The 16,623-nt window shown below is 41.0% G+C and overlaps 1 protein-coding gene across 1 annotated transcript in view; it reads left to right on the top strand.

Moving 5' to 3' along the window:
* Positions 1–16,623, top strand: part of STK39 (serine/threonine kinase 39) — a 265,976-nt gene that overhangs the window by 165,383 nt on the left and 83,970 nt on the right. The window contains exons 13-14 of the mRNA XM_054723077.1: positions 2,967–3,029; positions 4,766–4,833. Of these exons, the coding sequence (XP_054579052.1) occupies positions 2,967–3,029; positions 4,766–4,833 (131 nt within the window). The remainder of the gene's footprint in view (positions 1–2,966; positions 3,030–4,765; positions 4,834–16,623) is intronic.

Here is a 16,623-nt window from a genome sequence, read left to right as displayed (position 1 = left end):
TGGCTTGATCCCCAATAGGGACCATGAAGGCACAACTGATCAGTGATTTTCATCGCTGATGTTTCTGTCTGTTCCTCTCCCTTCTTTTCTCTGAAATCAATAAAAACATTTTTTTTTTTAAAAGAGGCATATTGAAGAATTTTGTTATAGTCTAGGCTACGTTAATTGTGCAAATGTTCTGTTTCCCAACTCTGACATTTTTTTCTGAAGAGAAAATGCATTTGGTGTGGATTTAGGTTGAGTTAATTTTACTAGAGATTAGTCACAATGTGAGAGCTACATTTATTGTGTATGTTACTCCATTGAGCGACATGCCTGATGATTATTAAAACTGTCTTTTAGCTTTAAAAAAGTTTTTTTCTGATGACATCATGTTTTCCAAGTGCCTATTAGCTCTCATACATGTTTTTACATATATCTCCATTTGTAGATGGAGGGGAAGATTTGATTTCTCCCTCCAAATTTATTATACTTAGCCTTTGAAATCACAGACAGTTTTAGCTAGATACTTTTATCATACCACGTTTTTTAAAGGCCTTCTTATTGCAGGTAACTGACTTTCCAACTAGTGAGAAAACTTAGATTTGTGACCAGAAAACTTCTGTATTTCTGAAAATCATTTTCTTATGGAAAAATTCTATTTTTTTAAATATATATATATATTTTATTTCAGAGAGGAAGGGAGATAGATAGAAACATCAATAATGAGAGAGATTCATTGATTGGCTGCTTCCTGCATGCCCCCCACTAGAGTGGGGGGAATTGAGCCTGCAACCCCGGCATGTACCCTGACCAGAATCGAACCTGGGACCCTTTAGTCCGCAGGCTGGTGCTCTATCCACTGAGCCAAACTGGCTAGGGCTGGAATAATTTTAGATTTATGGGAAATTTGTAAAGGTCTACGTAGTCCAGAGTTTCCATACACTCCTCACCCAGGTTCCTCCCCTGCATTAATTTCTCATGTGACCCTGGTCTGCTTATGGCAACTGAGAAGCCAACAGTGCTGCATTACCATCAATTACCCACAGACCATTCATAGTTCACTCATTTGCCCACTATGTCCTTTCTCTGCTCCAGGATCAACTCCAGAAAAACAGATTGCATTCAGCCACAGTCATTTTAAAATGGAAACCAAAAACAGTAGGCAGAGCTCTCTGAAAAATTGGAAAGCAGACCTTGTCCCTTTCTTCTCTTCTTTCCAGGACCTTTTCCTGTTTCCAGGGCGGTGTCCAATATTAATCTATTATTCTCCCTTCCCCCCTATCAAAATACCATTCTCTCAAATGTGCTTCTTATAAGCAAATTGTTTAACAGCAAAAGAATTCCAATAGACAAATTCATTTTATATTGTTGATGAATGGCAGCTGCTTAACATGTTGGTTTTCTTGTACATGTAAAAATGTGTGCCCAAAAGGCATGCCCTAAACGGACAGAATGGGGTTTATAATGGTGAAGTTTGGGGGCCTGTAGGTGGTTGCCAAGGAAGACGTTTGTATGGGGAACCCCCCTCTCCACCACTCCTGGGCAGCTCTGCACATGTTCAGAGGGTCAGAGGGGTCACCCACATTGCTCACAAACCAGGGAGAGCCTCAGGCTGGCCCCTTCGTTACATGTGTGGTTACATCTGCACAGGGAGTGAGGGTACAGAGTGCATGCGGCTCCAGCTCCCAGGAATAGAGGGCTCCTCGGGAAAGAGAAGTTGTCACCTCTAGTAAATGCCACTAAGGTTTTCCAGATTACAGTGGTTCTCTGACTAAAGGCGGGAGATTCTGGAAGCACTGATGTGCCTTTTGGTTGTACCTCAAACCTTAATGAAGACTATGGGCTCAGCCTGAACAATCCTTGACAAGAAATCATTTGGTGCAGGTGCAATCCCTCTGGCTGGTTAAGGGACACAGATAATTTGTTCTTCTAATGTAGTCAATCCCCTCCTCCCCAAATAATTTAGTATGAAAAGTGTCAAAAATATAGGAACATGGGAAGTGTATTACAGTGAACATGCACATATCTATCACCTGGGTCCTACCACTATATTTGCTTAATCACGTGTGCATATATCTATTCATCCATCAGTCTATCTTCATTTTGTGATGCATTTCAAAGCAAATTTGTAGACATCCACCCCCTTTCTCCTGTTACTTTATTACTCACATACTTATTTTTGAGAAAGCACAGAGAGCAGGAATTTTATGCCCTTAGCCTTTAGAAAACTCTTGGTACAAAGAATTTCTGCTGAGTTCTGATTATTTTAGAATTGATAGTAAGTTTAGAAATGGAAACTCCCTTTTCGTCCTTTTTCATTGCTGTTTCTCTTGGAGTTTATTTTGGTCTTTCAATTTTTGTTCAGGGCAGAGTTCACAAAAGTAGGGCTTGATGCTAAAATATTTTGGGTATCACATTAGGGCCGCATTTCCAACGTTGAGAGAAAAATAGAACCTATCACTGTGGCATTCCTGTTTCCGAAAATGTTTGAAAAACCTAACTATCCCTTTATGTTTTTGAAACCCAGTGAATAAGTTGCTCAAAGTAATCATGAATGGGGTAGGTTTTACTAGTCTTAACATCCTTTCATTAGGAGGCCCTTAACTTTAAATGAAATTATAGGATAAGAAAAAATGGTCCTGGGCATTTTTCTGTTACCGAGTTTAAAATAGTCCATGCCTTTCACTTCAGCACAGTGGTTCTTTAAAAGCATTTGGGTGAGTCGGGGCACTTCTTAAAGATACAGTTCTTTCCTGTCTCCATGAAATTCTGAATTAGTCTGGGTGCAGCTCAGAAATCTTTGATATGTGTCCCAGGTAATTCCAATGCAGAGAGCAAAGGGACCACACATTGGGAAATACTGCTTTAAAATTATCTAGGTTATTTAAAGTGTTTGTCTCTGATAATCGAGACTTCGTGAGCCACACTGGCCCTACTGTCTCATTTGGTTTCCTTAATTGCTGTAACGGTGACTCTCTTAACAGATGGCGGTGAACGCCAGCGGCATACCCGAGCAGATACAGTCCCTTTCTATGCAGGACTCCCAGGTATGTTTCTCCGCCAGTCATTTATGTCTAAGATGCTCTGTGAATAGATTTTTTAAAGAAAAACTAACACTTGAGAAGGATGGATAATTTCAGGGTAGTGCTTCCAAATCAGGGGCCTGTAAACTCTTTTTTGTTTAATGGGTATGGAGAAAAGAATACTGTCACTATTGACCATGGTTTTCAGGGCCTCCGACCTTTAAATGATGGGTTCAAGAGCAAGAATTGAATGCCAGACTGCCTCTGAAATTGCTGGTATTGCGTGAAATGAGGAAAGAAAATGACTCACCATTCTGTTAGATTCCAGCCACAAAACACTGTAGTTAATTGATACTTTTCTTCTTTGTTCCTGGTTGGATTTCTGTAACCTGTTTTCATAATTCTTTTATCATTGAATTTTATGGGCCAATTTATCTCTACAACTTGCCTTATAAAAACAATAGTTCAGTGCCCATGAGATGCATTTGTATTGAGTGTTATATGACACAAGATGTGTGCCACGAGCTGGCTTGGGTGCTAGTGAAGGGTGATGACCTGTCAGCGGACAGGGAGCCAGAGTGCAGGTGCCCATCCGCTTTTGCTGCATAATTAATGGGCAAGCCCTCTGCGCTCAAACTGGTTATTCTATCAAGCCCTAATAGCTTTAGCAACCACAAGTTTCTTTCCTCCCCCCCACCAAGTCTGCATATTCCATTTGAATTCGTTTCTAGCCTACCTGATCTGTGTTTGATGAATTAGTTGTATACTGAGGAGACAGTGAGATTTCATGGTTGCAGGAAGCAACCATTTCATGTTTGAGGTCAGATATCTAGTCCTTGCCCTTATTTTATAGCTGAGGAAGCAAAGATCTGCAGTGGTTAAGTGGCTCATGAAGGTTGCACTACTGGCTAGCGCAGAGGCAGGGTTCAGTGTAGGTCTTCACACTATCAGGCAACTCAGTAAAACACCTGGAGATAAAATGGAGGGGTGGGTTGAACGATGAAAGGCAAGTCAGGCATAATAATGAGTCAGAAGGCAAAGAGAGTAAACAGGAGAAGGCATTAGGATAACTAGGGATGTATAACGTGATGTAGGTTAGGCCTTATTTTCATATATACTATTTTGTTCTCCCAGAAACCTTTTGAGGCAGGTATCTATCCCCATTTTGTAAATGGAAAAATCGGTTCAGAGAATGACTTGCCCACAGTTACATAGCTGGTCAGTGGCAGAGCCAAGGCTTGACTTGAAATTCCTTATTTTTCTACTCTAACAGGAAGGTCTACTCATGTGCAGGGATTGACAGGAGGAGGGGTAGGCTGTGTAGTGGAGGCATCATGACTGGTGATCTGTATCCAAGGTGAGGAAGGCACAAAAGATAAACAGCGGCCTAATCCACTGGTTCCACCTTCCTCTGCATCCTGAGGTTTCAGGTGCCCAAACAAATCTCTGTGCATCCCCACAGCCCAGTGGGGAACAGTCCATGGCCCTGGTTGCCAGGTGCCCCATTAGATGGCTGAGCCGCCGCCTTTGGACTTACTGTAATTTATACCAACTGTTTGTAGGGCTCATGCTACGATAAAATATCAGTGGTCACAATCGACCTCTGCACAGAGGTGATCTGTGGCTAAATAAGACCAGCATGTGTAAAGATGTAGTTTTGAAATTTCCAGAAAGAAAAGGATGTATGAATCAAGGGATGTCATGATTTCATTTGTCTGTTTCCTGAGTTTATGACACTGTGTGCTGTTTTGTTTTTAAAGGGCCTGCCCAACGCTAATGAGGACTACAGAGAAGGTTCTTGCGCTGTGAACCTCGTTTTAAGATTAAGGTAAGTAATATTGTTGTTCACTTTGCAGTGCTTTTCCTGTAGTACAATATTCCGATCTCCTTCATTAACTTTTCATAGCATTAGCATAAAGTAAGACTGCTAACTTCCTTGATTTCCCGGAGCAGCCAGTGTATGCTGTGTTCCCAGGACTAATTGCTCTCTTCTGGTTGCTTACTAAGAAACAGCAAGAAAGCAGAGCGCCATCTGAGTGTGTCTGCAGGCGCAATGCACCCTTCATTAAGTTTTCTTTTCCTTGCCTTTTCGTTCTCGGGTTTTTCTTTTTCTTTTTTACAATGCGAGATCACAGTAAGAGATTTTTAATGAGTTTCTTTCACACTTCAGCAGCCGGTCTCTGTCAGAAATAAACCATGCTTGTACTACGAGTGGCCTGTTCAGAACATTCTTCAGTGGCAGGTTTGATCAGCCACTGTGGAGAAATGACAGATCTATTTTGAAATGGATACAAATATGGTGCCGGGCAGTAGAGTCCTTGTATCTAGTGTGAATGAAAGCTCCTTCTGTGTCAAGGATTTTTAAATTTTGAGGTCCATGTTCTTTGTTAAGAATTTGGTGTGTCGGGACAAAAGAAATGCGCTTAAACTTAATTATAAAGAGCTGAATTTACCAGGTAAATCAGAATACGGGCACATTTTTAGAAGGTGTCTTAACATAAGTTATACACATTCTCCTTTGACAAACACATAAAGCGCATGGCTAATGGGCCATTTTCAGAGCTGTGGCTGTAAAAAGCAGGTTCATTGTCAAGGTTCGTTTCCAGCCCTCTGCGTTATCGTGGTCTGTCAGGGCAGATTATCATTGCCATACTCATCCCTTCCTTCTGACGGCTGTTCACAACCTGCAGCGCATTTTGTCATCCTTACCGGGGACTCTCACAACCCTTGGTGTAATTTAACTCAGAGTTGATTTCCCAAGAAATCAAGAAGTGAAATTACCACAAGACTGTTTTCCTTATATTTGAAAGTATCTTTGCTTATGAGTTACAATTAGTGTATTTTGCCAGCTCTGAATAATGAAATAGCTCTTTCCCTTCTTATTTGACTTTGGAACCAGGTACTCCTGTCATTTATTTGTCACTTGTTCATTTATTCATTCAGTCCACCTGTATTCATGAGAAACCCATGCTGAGCTGGGCTCAGTGTTTTGTCATTGAGATGCAGAGGTGAGGAGACGGTGAAGGTCACGGTCTAGTCCACTGAGTGTGCGGTGTTGGAAGTGACCTTTAGAATCCAGTCATCCAGTCTCCTACTTGGTTCATGAAGGAGTCTTTTCTTTAGTATCCCTTTTCTTTATTTACCCAGTCTCTGCACATCCTTCAGCTCACTGTTTTCCCAGGATCACCCCCATGAACATGAAAAGCTTTCATTGTGATAGTTCATCTTTCTCCTGAAGATTCAGCTGACCCTCCTGTTCGGGATTCTTATGGGCTCAAATTTTGGCCCTCAGAGCAACTCTCAGACTCTCTGGATAAAAGTCTCCTGAAGAGTGTGTTAAAATGAATGTTTCAATCCTTACCTTCAAATACTGTTTTGCACTAGATACTAGAACAATATAGGACTAATGCATTTCCTCATTTTTCTGAAAGCCATTTGTATATTTGCAAGGCTTGTTCTTCTCTTTTCTCGGGCAAAACAGTGCATGGAACTTCAGTCATGCTTCTCATAATATAATTAGTTCTCTGTCCTCCTCATAATCCTGGATGTTCAACTTTATTGACATTTAGTCCACACTTGCTTTTGTTACCTTTTCCCTCTTGGATCTAGGGGGTGGTTTTCCTGAGTTTGTGGCTTATTTCACTACTCCTACAGGATGCTCTATGAAGAAATAAGTAATGAAACAGTGTGTATGGAATCTACCTATTATATATATACACAAACACCTTTTTTTTGAAATCACAAAGAACATTAACATTAAAGGTTCTAAGAAAAGTCTTATAGGAAAGGAATTTATTTACTCTAAAGCCTATTTGACCTCAGAATTCTTTTCATGCAATTGTTTTCCAGTTTAACATTGTCCCTTTTAAATGTGGCACCTGTATTTACATACAGGCCTCATGATGTGGTCTGAGCAGGCTGAATACAGTAGTAAGATCATGTGATTTTTTTACAAATCACAAGCTATATTTTTCCTAAATCAGGCCAAGTTTTCATTGCCTTTTGAAATATCCATGTACCTTGGCAAATTAGCATGACCTAAAACTCAGACTAAACCTGATTTTGATTTTTTCATTTGAAGGTCTATCAAGACTAATTCTGAACTGCAACATGTGTTTTAACATTCTCTGTCTTAACATTATCACTATAATAATGAATCTGTTGGTTTTGATTCATTGCTTGCCCACCATACATTTCACTCTTGATGGTCAATGTGTCATATTAGTTATAGTGTTTGATTTATCATATTGGCAAGTGATGATATCCAATCTTTGACATCTTTATCCAAAATATTGATTAACATGTTCAGTAGTTCAAATAGGATAGAGCCTCTGGCATCTGTTAGAAACTGCTCACTGTCTTAAATGACTTTCAATAATTGCCTAGTATTTTATGATATTGTTGCTCAACCAGAACCAAATCCTATTGATTCCCCTGCCTTTTAGTGAATGTTAACCATTCAGAAGGATGTCATAAAAGGATCCATTGGAAGTGTTGCTGAAATTAAGACATACTATAACGATGGTATTTTCCTGAATCTAACCACCTAGAAACATCTTCGCAATATGGGAATGATTTTTATTTTCAGCGAACATTTGTTTGTGTACATTTGTATACAATTGTTTGTATACATCTCCTCCCTATAGTTTTATAAGGTCTTTCTTTAAATTAATGTTTTTTTTTAATATTTGAGAACTTGTGACTCCCTCAGAATATACTGTTAGACCCCTTGAAGGGCAATCCTTGTACTTTAACTTGAGAAATAGCCTTTGAAAGTGAAAGGTTAAATGCTATTAAATTTTTGTGACCACTCTGTGCTGATAGTGTAAACAGCAAGTACATTTATTCTTTCTATAAATGTTTATTGAGCACCTACTGTGTGCATGGTGCTATTCTAGGTGCTATGATACAATAGGGGGGGGGGGATAACAAAATTTCTTGCCCTCTAAAAACTTACATTTTGAAGGTGGGGAGGAGAACAATTCAAATATTTATATTCTATGTTATGATAGTAAAGTTCTCTGAGGATAGAAAGCATAGGGAGTGTTCTATATTGAGGAAGGCATAGGAGTTTTCTACTGCTGCGTAACCAGTTACCACAAACTTAGTGGCTTAAAACAATACCCATTTACTCTATCTCAGTTTCTTTAGGTCAGAAGTCTGGGCACAGCTGAGATGGTTTCTCTGCTGTGTCTCTCAGGCTATAATTCAGGCTTGCTGGGGCTCAAGGTCTTCCAAGCTCCTCTGGGTGTTGTCAGAATTCAGTTCCTTGCGGTTGTGGACTGACGTCCTCACTCCTTCAGACCACCTCATTCCACAGGTAGTTCTCAACGTGACCTGGCTTTTTTTTTTTTTTCAAGGGCAGCAAGGGACCCGCTCTCTTCTCCTCCATGGCCTCAGTCCCCCTATTAAAGGTTACAGCCTGTTCTATCTAGGATAATCTCCCTTTTGAGAAAGTCAAAGTCAGCCAATTTGGAACTTTTAATTACATCTGCAAGATCCCTTCACCTTTTCCACATAACGTAACTTAATGGTGGAATGGAAGCCCATCGTATCTAAAGATCCCACTCACACTCAGGGGAGAGGATTATGCAGGACATATACATCTGGATGCAGGGCATATTGGAGGCCATCCTAAAATTTTGCCTTCCACAGAAGGGTACTCTGAGTACAGTGACATTTGAGCAGACCACTGATGGAACTGAGGATTCAAGCAATAACTTGTTTAGAGGAAAAGAGTTCTATGCAGAGCCAACAGTGATTGCAAAGGTTCTGAGTGGGGAGCATGTTACTCCAGTTATAAAACAGCCAGGGCCCCAGCGGGACCAAGTGGTAGGGGTGAGGTCAGAGAGCTGGCAGGGCTGAATTAAGTAGCACTGTGAAGCCTGTGGTGAAGGCTTTGGATTTCTCTGTTAGTGGGTGGGAACCATCGGAGGTTTGTGAGCAGGAAAGTGATACGTGAATTAAATTTTAAAATGAGCACTGTGGTTGTTTTATGGAGAGACCCTTTAGGGTGGGAGCAGGGGGCGATGATGTGACCTGGACCAGGGTGGGGCGTAATGGAGGTGATACCAATTATTGAACTCTGGTTGGAGGAGTGAGAACTCAGAGATTACTCAAGGTTTGGGCTTGAAAATATGGGTGTATGGAGTTTCTGTTTCCTGAGTTGAGGTTGCAGGTTGGGGTAGAATCAAGAGTTCAGGTTCAGATATGGTAAATTTGGGCTGTCTAGTGGATATCGGTGTGATAATATAGGTCAGTGGTCGCCAACTGGTGGTCCATGAGGTCCGAAAGGTTGGTGACCACTGATAAAGGGTGCATGAGTCTAGATTTCAAAGGAAATACATTTCTAGGCTATAAATACATTTGAGAATTGTTGTTACTTGCGGTATTTAAAGCTATGAAAATTTTATGTGCTCACCTAAGGAGTGATGAGGGTAAAGAAGATAGTGGTCTGGTGTACTCTTAGGCAGTGCATGAATGAGGAGCAATTGCCTGATTGGCAAGGAGAGGCTGATGAAGCAGAGGAGAGCACAGAGGAGCATCTCAAGAAAAGAGGAGTGAAAAGCTGCATCTATTAATAGACCAAGCACGATGGGAACGGAGAATTCACTATTGTATCTGGCAAAATGTAGCACATCCTTGACCTTGGCAAGAGGTGTTTCATTGGAGTGATAGGGACAAAGGCCTGATTGAACTGGGTTCAAGACAGAGTAGCAAGAGAGAACATGAGGCAGTAAGGATAGATAACTTGTTAGTACATCTAACTCTAGCTAGAAAATTGCTGTATACAGGGGACTAAAGAAATGGGTGGTAGCTCAATGAGAATATAAGGTGAAGGGAGGTCTTTTTTTTGAAAAAGCGTTGTTTATAGGTTAATGGGAATGATCCAGTAGAGAAGGAAAAATGGAATGAGAGAGGAGATATGGCAAGACTGATGTCCTCAGGTGGGTGGGAAGGATGATTCCCAGGTGTGCCGTAGATGTCAGACATAGCATCATGGAAAGGTCCCCTGTTGGACTGCAGCCACCACAGGGAAGGGCAGGCAGAGGTGCAAGTAGATCGGTGGATTTGGAAGGGACATGAGGAAGTCCTCTGCTGTTGTTTCTATTTTTGTAGTAAAATAAGGCGTGCCATCATTTGAGAGTGAGGAAGGAAAAGATGGTCAAGGTTTGAGAAATTGGGAGGTAATTGTATAGGTGAGCTGGAGAGTAAAGTTCCCATGGCAATGTGGAATGATGAACATGCTACACCAGGAATCACTTGAGTGTAGTGATTGTGAATTTAAGGACATTATCCTGAGGTCTCAACGTAAATGTGTGTGTGACTGATTGTAGTTGAAACAGAAACACATTTAAAACATTTATAGAGACAATGAAATACTATGTGGCTGTAAAAATGTAGGAGCTCTTATCCTTTGCAACAGCACGGATGGACCTGGAGCTTATTATGCTAAGCGAAATAAACCAGTCAGAGAAAGACAAATATACCATGATCTCACTCATATGTGGGATCCAAGGAACAAAATAAACCGACAAACAAAATAGGTCCAGAGGTATGGATGCATGGAACAGACTGACAGACCTCAGAGGGGAAGACGGGAAGGGATTAACCAAACAACTCATATGCCTATAGGCATAACCAATGGACACAGACAGTAGTGTGATAAAGGCCTGGGGTGGGCAGGGGCTGGGTGGAGGGGGGCAAACAGGGGAAGGAATGGGGACATCTGTAATACTGTCAACAATATAGATAAATAGGTAGATAGATAGGTAGATAGGTAGATAGGTAGATAGATAGAGGTTTCTGTGAGCACACTTTTAGGCCCCAGTTTTACAAACACTGTTTAAATCATATAGAAATGTGGGTTGTAGGATTATTCTCAGTAATCTCTTGTGTGCAGGGTGGCAGTATCCTGCCCTCTTCTCTCACCACCAGCAGCTACTCAAAAGTCCAAGTTCCTTCTCTTAGAACCTGCAAAGTTACATGCTCATTGAGGATCAGAAACCTGCCACCCAGTGTTGGCCTCTGCCATACAATTTCTTCATTCCCCATGTGAAGTTTACTCTGGACCACTTGTACCATCTCTGAGCCCAGAAAAGCTATCTCCTGAGCCCGTCTGCAGGAGACGAAGGTGAGAGGTGGTTCTGGCCAATGTTGATCAGATTTTAGAAACTCCATGTCCCCTTTTGTACCCTTCTCATTCCTTTTCATCTCCACATCAAGATTCTGATATATGTGTATACATGTATATAAATGAACACACACACACACAACACCTTTACCCTCCCTCCGTCTTTGCAAATCACTGGTCTATGCAATGTGTGGCTGTCGGGTATTGGGAAACAGTGCACTTGCCTCTCTTATCCCCTGAGGTCATGAGGGCATGACATTTATGTGTGTTACGCTCCACAGGCTAGTGCGTAGAGACTTCAGGTCCAGCCAGCCTTTCATCAGTTCTTAACTAAACTGTATGGGTGGCTGCCCTCTCCACCTCGGGGAAGGGCATTCTGAAATTTTGACGTAGCACTTTGCACACCTACCTGCTAGGAATGTGCCCCCACCCACCTCAGTCTCCCAGGTTGCCAGGTAAACCTCACCTTCATTCTGTAAGTAGGACACTGGGAAATATTTTACTTTTCAAAATGTCAGATTCTACAAGAAATGACTGATACATACTAGCTAAAAGGAGCATATTTATTTCTTCATTTTTTCCATTCATTTCTGGTGATCACAAGCAAGAGAATGAGGAGGCAAAAGCTAATTCCCTCGTTGAAAAAAATATTATACTGTTTTAACTTGCTTTTAAAACTGACCTGTTCTATGTGAGGTTGGAGAGAAAGGATTAGACCTTAGGTCTCAAAGTTAAATGCTGGATGGAGATAGCTCAAACTTAGATTTTTCTGTTATGTACTTTCCTGCAAATGTTCTTTTGTCCATTGTGCATATGGTAATGCCATCTATATTAATTTTTTTAAAAAGACTGAGTATCATAAAGTTAGGTACAAGGTGAGGAAATCCTCTTGAACACACCTCAGGAGGAAAATACCAAGTGGGCCCCCTCAGAATTTATATAACTGTCAGTAGAGGGCAGTACAATTTCTGGGTTGAGCTTAACATTGTACCAATATTTTGCCATTAGTATATTTTTTTCATAAAACAGGATAGATATGTATTTGACATAAAACGTGTTTTTTAGAATCAGGCTCAGTGATTTGGAAACATGATGAACTTAGTTAAATTGTTAATTCCTTTGTGGCAGATGCCGTTCATACTTTGACAGCTCAGCCATGTGGATTGCAGTTACATTTTGCTGAAGGCAACCATGCCAGTTGTTGTCATGCATAGATGCTCTGGATGGTATAGCCCAGTCGTCGGCAAACTCATTAGTCAACAGAGCGGCAAACCGCGGCTCGTGAGCCGCATGTGGCTCGCGAGCCGCAGTTTGCCGACCACTGGTATGGCCCATCAATTTCTCATAATGAACTTACCTTTTTATTAGGTAGCACTGTCATTAGACCTTGGTGGGCCAGTGAAAGACCCCAGGCCAACAAAACAGCTTTCCTGCTTGAAGGGAAAAACGATCTTTAGAAAATGATACCTATTTTAACATTAATCCTTCAATATGACAGTATCACCTAATTTGACCTATTATTTGACTTAACAAGTTATAATTTCATAAAGGTGAATTTGATAAAAACAATATTGATTACTGTTTTAACATCAGTATGCCTGACTTCCAATTCCATATCATTGTCATTCATAAGGGATTATAATTCTTAATTTTTTCTCTAGCTTGCGAAATCAGGTTAATTGCATAATCTTACTAGTCCAGTGGTTTGAAGGCTTGATTACTTTTTCCCCAAAAGGTTAAGTAGTATAGGCATGGTGCCCAATCGTTGCAATGCTTTCAAGTACATGTTGGTTTTTTTCCCCCAGCAAACTACTTATTTATGGCATTTTTTTGTGCAAGGCTTTGTTGAAAATCCGAAGATGAATAAGACAGGGTTTTTGTGTTCAAAGAGCTTACCGTGTAGGCGGAGAGATCAGACCCTGCACAAATGACTCCAGCAGAAGGTGGAAAGTGGTAAATGCAATAAGACAGATGAAAAGAAGAGCTATGGGTAGTTAAAGGAAGGTGAGGGCCCTTTTCCCTGAATGCTACCTTTGGGTTACTTGTTCCCATAGTAACCAGAGTTTATTTTTTTCACCATCCAGATTTTGAGAAGAGTAATGGCTTGAATCCAGGGGCGGCAGTGTCAGGCCTTATCAGACTTATATTATTTCTGAGAAGACCATGTTTGTTTTCCAGGAGTGGAATGTGTTATTATGTAAGCAACACATTACCAGAAATCCAGTTCTTTAACATGAAAAATATTTGGCATTTCACTGAATTTTTTGAATGTTCTGTTTTGGTCAGTTTCCATTTCTTTGAGGATTGAAGTCCTCGTCCCACATCTTGGCTTATTGTCAGTGAGACCCTTCGCAAAGCTGACGCTCCTGCTCCGTACCAGGCACTGGGACGAGCACTGTGTGCGCTTCTGTTGTTTAACCATCCTAAAACCTCCACAGCATCAGTACTGCTACTAACGTCTCACAGCTGAGGAGGTCAGGGTGTGAAGCCATGGCAGTAATTTGTCCGGTGCCGTACAGCTCAGACGGAGCAGAGACGGGTCTTGAACTCAGGTCTGTTTAACACGCCGGTCCTGGCTCTTTTCCCCTTGACCCTGCGGCTGTGTTCTATCAGTTCTGTTTTTGAATGCAGTAAGAAACTCATGTACTTTTAGGATCATTACATGTACCTGTCTTTTCATTCACATTTCACAGAAATGTTCTTTGAAAAGTGTTTCCTGATAAACTCATCGTTAGATATTATGACAGGAATACCTGAAAATATTTTAGGGGAGATGCTAAGGATGATGAGGCAACGAGCGGCCGACATTTGTAGTGTTTTGTAATTTTGAAAGCACTGACACATCACTTGCCCAATTTAATTTTCCTTTCACCCTATGTTTGTTGCCCACAGATTACAAAAAAGTTTGGAAATGTTAAGTCACTTTTCAAAGCTAGAACACCCAGGCTGGAGACCGGATCTTCTGATGTTGATTTAGTGTTGTTGATGGTATGGTTCAGGGAGATAGCAAAAGTACAGATGACATGGAATAGTATAGGGTTGAAGGCCTTTTGCACATACAAAATATTTCTGCTGGTAAGCATGCTAAAGGAAGGCATATTTATATGCAGAAAAACATGGTAATGTCAGGGAAGCAAAATGGAAGAATTAAAAACCATTCATTGTGAGATGTCATTTTTTTTCTAAAAATGGAGCATGAAGATGTTTGTGAGTACAAATAACTTCAGCAATAGGGAATGTTAGAGTTTTTAATTTTTTAAGCAATATTTGGTCATCTTAGAATTTTAGAAAAGCAAAAGAAAAGAAAAATAAGAACAAGAAATAAAATTCTTTTTAATCTCACTACCCAAAGATACATCATTATTAGCCTCCTGATAAATATTCTTCTAGTCTTTTTTTAAACACGTTATTGCATAGTTTAGATTTTTAAAATGTTTTTATGTGCCCTGGCCAGATAGCTCAGTTGGTTAGAGCATTGTCCCGATACACCACGGCTGCAGGTTGGATCCCCAGACAGGGCACATACAAGAATCAACCAATGAAGGCATAAATAAGTGGAACAACAAAATCGATGTTTCTCTCTCTCTCCCTCCCCGCTTCCTCCCTGCCTCCTTCCCTTTCCCTCACTCTAAAAAAAGATTGTGTAAATATTTTACTTATTTTTATTAAACACAGTGTTTTATAAGCTTTATTTGGTAATGTCTTTGATATCTTTTTATATCAATGAGTATAAATAAATCTACACAATCCTTTTAAGTGGCTGCCTTATATTTTGACTGAATGTGACAAAACATATTACTTAAAAAGTATTATTTGATACTTACAGAGTTCCAAGTTTTTAAGAATAGCAACATGTAAAAGCTTATACATGCAATAATGATGGTTGAAAACTGCCCCTAGGAAAATGCCTTTTAGCACTGAATTTTGACTGTGGTGAAATGCTCAGACTTTGAGAAATCTGGAGCTATATGACGAAGTCCAGCATCAAAGCACCTGGGGATTATAAGGGCTGCTTGTGACTCTCGGGTGGGCAGAGGATGTCACTATCCAGGTAGCATCTGACACCCCTTCCTCGCCCTGCAATAGGGCTGAGTTCTTAGAGCAGCATTTCAATGAAGGCACTGCATGCCGCCAACATGAATTATTATGGAGTGTCACCTGCTCACCAACGATGAACACAAACATAGGGTTCCATTTACCAGTGTCCTTTGGGGTTCTCCCTTCTAGTGCCTATTCTTTCAGAAATCCTCCCTGGCTGCTTTCTGGGCTTAGAGAAAGTGTCATGTGACATGTAACAGTTGGAGAAATAAGAGATTGTCTTTGCAAGCATGTCAAACTTGCGGCCGGCAGGCCACACATTTGACATGCTTGTAGCCTTATGCAATGCCTAGCATGGGACAGACCCTTAATAAATGTGTGTTACCAAGTGCCAACTGATGGATTCTTAACTAGAGGCATGTCTCACAAACTGTCAGTATCAAGGTGCTTCACAGGACCTTTATTTGTGTGCAGCTCTTTCTTTCTGATGTAGTAGAAATGTGTACAAAAATGTGTACAGGAAGTCGGCATTAGATTTCCTCTATGAGCATTCCCAAGTACGATAATACTTTTGGATATAATATCTATATCTTATTTTTTAAAGCATATGGACTCCAAGCTGTAAGAATTGTGAGACATAATTTCGGTGGCAGTAATATAAAAGAAGTTGTACTGACCGATGATCCCTACAGTGTTCTCTGCCCTTCCTACACACCCAGCTGGGATTACTTCTCCTAGGGCAGTGGTCGGCAAACTGCGGCTCGCGAGCCACGGTTTGCCGCTCTGTTGACTAATGAGTTTTCCGACCACTGACCTAGACTCTCGATTCCAATAATTACAGGCTGTTGTTGTTGTTCCTTGTGATTAAGCCCCTATCCCAGTGGTTGGCAAACTCATTAATCAACAGAGCGGCATTTGTGAAGCTCGCGAGCCACAGTTTGCCGACCACTAGGGTATCCATTGGCTGTACCTGCCTCGGGCTCTCAGGACCAAGTCTCAACATGCAAGTTTTGAAGTGTCGGTGTGATACATTTTTTTCCTCTAGACCACTCCCTGGTAGAAGTTTCCCTAATATTTTCTTAAAAAGTCTTCTTGAGCCGAAACTGGTTTGGCTCAGTGGATAGAGCGTCGGCCTGTGGACTCAAGGGTCCCAGGTTCGATTCCGGTCAAGGGCATGTACCTTGGTTGCGGGCACATCCCCAGTAGGGGGTGTGCAAGAGGCAGCTGATCGATGTTTCTCTCTCATCGATGTTTCTAACTCTCTATCCCTCTCTCTTCCTCTCTGTAAAAAAAATCAATAAAATATATTTAAAAAAAAAAAAAAAGTCTTCTTGACTCCTTAGGCTGTCTAAAGGTGGAAGCTGGCCTGCCCCTGGCGAGCTTACCCATACCTGCAGCTCTGAAATTCGCTGTTATCTAACCTCAGAGAACCGCAGTGAATTGTGC

Source organism: Eptesicus fuscus, chromosome 11, assembly GCF_027574615.1.
Source record: "Eptesicus fuscus isolate TK198812 chromosome 11, DD_ASM_mEF_20220401, whole genome shotgun sequence".
NCBI lineage: Eukaryota > Metazoa > Chordata > Mammalia > Chiroptera > Vespertilionidae > Eptesicus > Eptesicus fuscus.
Note: the sequence above shows the minus strand (reverse complement) of the source record. Positions and strands in the feature narration are given on the sequence as shown.